Here is a 5,000-nt window from a genome sequence, read left to right as displayed (position 1 = left end):
AAGGATATTATTTTAAGATTTGATCTAATTTCTCTCTATATGATTTATTGTCTGATATATTCATGATTTGTGATTATATTTTCTACATGTTGATTGTTAATATAAGATTATGGTTGAGATTTCCTCCCCATCCACAGTGTTAGGACTCATAATGATGTACATTTAATGAACTTGAGTCTAAAAGAATGTCAGATTGCCTAGAAAGTGGCTATATAAAACAGGAGTGTGTAACATGGTGATGTTCACTAATATATCAGTATCAAGTTTGCAAAAGTAAAGCTCCAGGTTAAAAAGAAATGAAACATTTCAGGTGACATATTAAGTTCTTCATTTTCAGGTATGAATGGACACATGGAATTTGCCCCCGCATGACAGATGTTGTGTCAGGAAAGAATGGAATTGCAGGACTGCATCTTTGTCCTCGTCAGGAACGCATATCTTTTACCTTTAGAAAAGTTAGGGAAGGAGAATGCAGTTGTGGTAACAGAAGAGTATGTGACTCAGCCATACAAAATTCAGGTTGTAAGTGTTTTTACAGTTAGCAACATAATCTGTCACATGCGAAACCAGTTTTTTTCCTTGACTGATGATTATAAGATAAAAACAGGTATAAAAACCTTGTTACCAAAATGATTTAATTACAGATGACCCAAACAAAGGTGCTGCTTCGTCTGATTCCATCTCTGATGATATTCAAGCCATGAGACTAGAGCAACAGCATGTCCTGCAAGTATATGATCAAATTGCTGGACATTTTAGTGCAACGCGATACAAGCCATGGCCAAACGTGTTGGAGGTTAGTGTTGAGCCTAATTTGTTTTCTATTGTTTTGATATTCTTGCTGTTATCTACAGTATATATAGAAGCAATTGTAGAATAAAGGTATTTGATTTTATAAATATTATGTAAAAGTCTCAAAGGTGATTGAAATATCAATTCTAGTAGAATACTATACCAAACATAGTTATATAGGTATTAAACTATACCATTAGTTAGGACACTAATGGCTCACAGTACTGAAATCATATTGAATGCTTATTTAGTTTTGAAGTGATGGGCTAATTAAAAGGATACTGGATTTTATGCACAAAGTGAATCATGGATAATGTTACATTTGTGATTTGTGTCTAAAATATATAGAATTGTTTTTATTGTTTTTAATTTTTTTCAGTTTGTAAACTCATTACCATTAGGAGCTGCACTGTTAGATGTTGGTTGTGGAAATGGCAAGTATCTCGGGCACAACGAGAAAATATTTCAGGTATTGTCTTTTGTATTCATGTATTCTAATACTGAAACTTTCATTGACATTGTGTCTTTTTGCACTATTTGTTTTGTTTTTCTAAGGAAAAAACTAAAGGAAAATTAAATTGTTGGCAAATATTTATTAATGGTAACATTCCTACAGATGGGATGTGACACCAGCTATGAATTAGTCAAGATTTGCAATACTCGTGGATTCGAAGTCTTGACCTCCAATTGCCTGCAGTTACCTTTTAGAGATGCTACCTTTGATGCTGTTATATGTATAGCGGTTATACACCACCTCGCAAGTGAGGTACGTACTTGAATATCTGAACATATATTACTACTGCAAATCCTTTAGCTGATATATAAGAAACTATATGATTAAAACAAAGTGTAATGATGAGCTTTTGTTACAGGAGCGTCGATTGGCATCCCTAAAGGAAATGGCACGCGTCCTTAGAATAGGTGGCCAAGGTCTGGTGTATGTATGGGCAATGGAACAACAGAGAGGAAAGAAGAAATCTGCTTACCTCAAACAGAATAAAGCTAACCGTAAGGATGAAGGACATGGAGAATATGTGGGTGCAAATGCTACTAATGATACGGACACAGAGAGTGGAAAAAGTGACAGTTTCTCTTCAGGACTTAAAAAGCAGGTAATGCAGGAGTCGCCAAAATCTCAGGTATTACAGGATGCGCCACTTCCTGTCCATGTCAACCGCACAGAATTTGTTCAGCAAGACATGTTAGTGCCTTGGAAGCTTAAACCACAGATAAAGAAAGATACTAAAGAAAAGGGAAAAAACAAGAAATCTGATAGTAGCAGCAACAGTATATCAGATAATGATAAGTCAAGTATAGTTTGTGATAATCAACAACCTAAACAAGTTGAAAGTAAACATGGAAATTCAAGTACGGCAGCATCTGTCTTATGTGATACAACAGTGGAAGGTCAGGAGCCTGTTTTCCATAGGTACTACCATGTCTTTAAACAGGGAGAACTTGAAGCTTTGTGTGGCAAACTGGAAGGGTTAAAAGTTGTAAAATCTTATTATGATGAAGGAAACTGGTGTGTCATTTTCGAGAAATCTGCTTGAGAATTGTGATGATAAAAAAATATTAGAGCAAAAGTAACATTGCTTCTTTTATGGAATTTGGCCAACATAACTCGGGAAAAGAAGTATTGGACATTGATTTTGAAAAATCATATATGATTTTTAACACGAAACTTTCTATATGCATGGAAATATTTTAATAGATGGACATACTTTATCAACTCTTGTGCATTTCACTTTTGTTTAGAAAAGAAAGTTTGTGAGAACAGGGACAGTTGTTGTTTTATTTTCCATGCATTGTTAAACTATTGTATTACCTCAGCTACTTTGCAAACTGCAGCTTTCAGAACCACTGGTGAGACATCCAATGTGGATGAAAGATTATCAATATCATTTTAAATACAGGTGTATTCATCATAGAAATAAATACAACAATCAGTCATAGAGAAGATGGTAATATACTTGTAAACATACTGTGAAGTCAGTAGTTAATTTCGGTTTTTAAACATTCATTTGTGTAGTCATCATTTAACAGATTTCAAAACAATGGTTAAAATATAATCTATAATTAAGCTTTTCTATCATTTATGTAGTCACTATTCAACAGATACAAGATCCATAATTAAGTTTTCCTATTAGTTAAAAGAAACAAAATTGCTTCAGTTGTACTTGAAAAATATTGTTTGCACAGTTATTTATCACCTTTTTTCTACCTCTTAACTCATTTTTTCTAGCTAATTGATGCTTCTTCATCATTCATCTCCTCAAAGTGGGTTAAAAGCCATCTGCAATGAGTAACTTAGTGTTATTCTGTTGTTTTGCACTTCAGTTATATGTATACCTCCATCAATAAAAAACTGAACCTCACTTGCAGGCATTTTAAAAGGTTAGATGCCATAAAATCTAAAAAAAAAGAACGTTCAGTAATAGTAATAAAACATAATAAATGCTTAAATTATGGTCTCCATTAAGAGGTATATTGAGAAAAAAAAATTAATGAAAAGTTTACATATGTACTGTTTGAAAGACCAGGTAATAAAGGGCTTCAAAATTCTCACTGATGTACTAGTAACTAAAAGGAGTGAATGTGCTTTATGCTGTATTGAAAAAAATAATGCACAACCAATGTAGGATGCAGGATGTAAACTGAAAAAAAAACAATGCGTGTGCTTTATGCCACACTGAAAAAGTACAAAACCAATGCAGGATGTAGTATGTAAACTGATAAAAGTAACTGAATACACCTACACGTAAATCGTTGCAATGACGACACTCACGCTGGCCAGCACGAGGAAGACGGTTCCGGGGAAGACCTCGAGAGTGCTGTTGTAGACGGCGGTGTAGACGGGGCTGACGGCGAGGGGAAGGAGCGCCTCGCCAATCCCGATCACGGAGAAGACGGCGCCCATTTCGTGCTGCGCAGCCAGTTTCGAGAGTGCCCCGCGAGAGCACGAAATGCCGGAGTCTTTGCAACCCGACACCACCACCGCTGAGAACACGGTACAGCATCCCTTATTGTTTTGGGTAGCTGTGATGGGTCTAAATAAGTGCGTCTATGTCTTCATGCGTCTTCATTAATTTACTGAAACATGTTCTTCACAACTTATTATCATATGTAGTTATATAGCGAATCATGTGATGTATATATACCCAAGTAGAATACCCAAGATGCAGGAGCTGTGCCCATTAGGACGCCATAAAATAGTTGTGAGACAGAGGCAATGAAGGACAGCATGGTATCTCTCATGCCAAGACGGTAGCTCAGGATAGGCACCACTACGCAAGCCGCTGAGATAAAGCAATATTTGATTATTTCTCTTGCACATGATTTCCCATTAAGGCCGTTGCCAATAAAGGAAGTCCAAGAAATTTAAGACCTATAAAAGTTCTTGCGAGGGTGATCAAATCCATCACTGGTTGCTGATACGAGGAAAAATGGATATAATTTATGTGAAAGATTTACCTTAGAATAGCATGGCACCGCATTTGAGTCTTCGAAGTATTACGTTTAAAATGGCAAATTTTGAAAGCTTGAAGACATTATCAGATTCAAAGAAAAGGAGAACAAAGTTTTACAAGATAGGAACACTAAATTACTTTAATGCCCTTAATAATCAGAAAAAAGTGTAAAATGATATTATACAGGGGAAACGTATATATACACATCTATAGATGTCTTACCTATGATGGAAATTGGAGTTCTGAATATGCTCCACACTGTTAAGTTGAAATAATTCCAATCAAACTTCTTCCGGGTGTACAGGAACAAAAAGGAGAAGTCGTCATCTGAAAAAAACAACGAAAATTATACAACTGGGAACTCTTTTTTAACGTAATTTGATGTATGCTTTTTAAGGAACATTAGATTTTAATCAGAACTAATATATTTTACTATCATTCATAAGTACTCTGTGAACTAGCGAACACAAATGTTATTCGTGAGAAAAGGGTATAATATATAAACCGATTTGAAGCTGATGAAAGAAGAGCTTACCGGCAGACATCATGAAGAGAGAAATGCAGACAATATGGCCAAGGATCTGCGGTCGCCCTCCGCTCTCCCGTCTTCTAAACACCACTCGGAATGGCGTCTTGATCGTCTCCAAAGACAAAATTTTCTTCCTCTCTTGTTCCCCCGCGCCGCCAGGTGGTTTATCGTCGAACCTGGCCACAACATAGACAGCGGAGAGGGCCGAG

General features: G+C 36.0%; 2 protein-coding genes across 3 annotated transcripts in view; one reads left to right on the top strand and one right to left on the bottom strand.

Annotated features, from left to right (window-relative positions):
• Positions 1-2,573, top strand: part of LOC113817360 (alkylated DNA repair protein alkB homolog 8) — a 5,043-nt gene extending 2,470 nt beyond the window's left edge. The window contains exons 7-11 of the mRNA XM_027369396.2: positions 338-522; positions 645-796; positions 1,172-1,261; positions 1,409-1,558; positions 1,665-2,573. Coding sequence (XP_027225197.2) covers positions 338-522; positions 645-796; positions 1,172-1,261; positions 1,409-1,558; positions 1,665-2,345 — 1,258 coding nt within the window. The 3' untranslated portion in view covers positions 2,346-2,573. The remainder of the gene's footprint in view (positions 1-337; positions 523-644; positions 797-1,171; positions 1,262-1,408; positions 1,559-1,664) is intronic.
• Positions 1,371-5,000, bottom strand: part of LOC113817361 (probable peptidoglycan muropeptide transporter SLC46) — a 4,604-nt gene continuing 974 nt past the window's right edge. Inside the window, exons 1-5 of one of the 2 annotated variants that reach the window (XM_027369397.2) lie at positions 4,798-5,000; positions 4,485-4,589; positions 3,954-4,091; positions 3,552-3,792; positions 1,371-3,088 (exon numbers count right to left, since the gene is read on the bottom strand). The exon at positions 4,798-5,000 is cut by the window's right edge and continues 974 nt beyond it. In XM_027369397.2, coding sequence (XP_027225198.2) covers positions 3,034-3,088; positions 3,552-3,792; positions 3,954-4,091; positions 4,485-4,589; positions 4,798-5,000 — 742 coding nt within the window. In that variant the 3' untranslated portion in view covers positions 1,371-3,033. The remainder of the gene's footprint in view (positions 3,089-3,551; positions 3,793-3,953; positions 4,092-4,484; positions 4,590-4,797) is intronic. The other variant, XM_070128227.1, reaches the window with a different exon arrangement.

Source organism: Penaeus vannamei, chromosome 12 (assembly GCF_042767895.1).
Source record: "Penaeus vannamei isolate JL-2024 chromosome 12, ASM4276789v1, whole genome shotgun sequence".
Lineage (NCBI taxonomy): Eukaryota > Metazoa > Arthropoda > Malacostraca > Decapoda > Penaeidae > Penaeus > Penaeus vannamei.
Note: the sequence above shows the minus strand (reverse complement) of the source record. Positions and strands in the feature narration are given on the sequence as shown.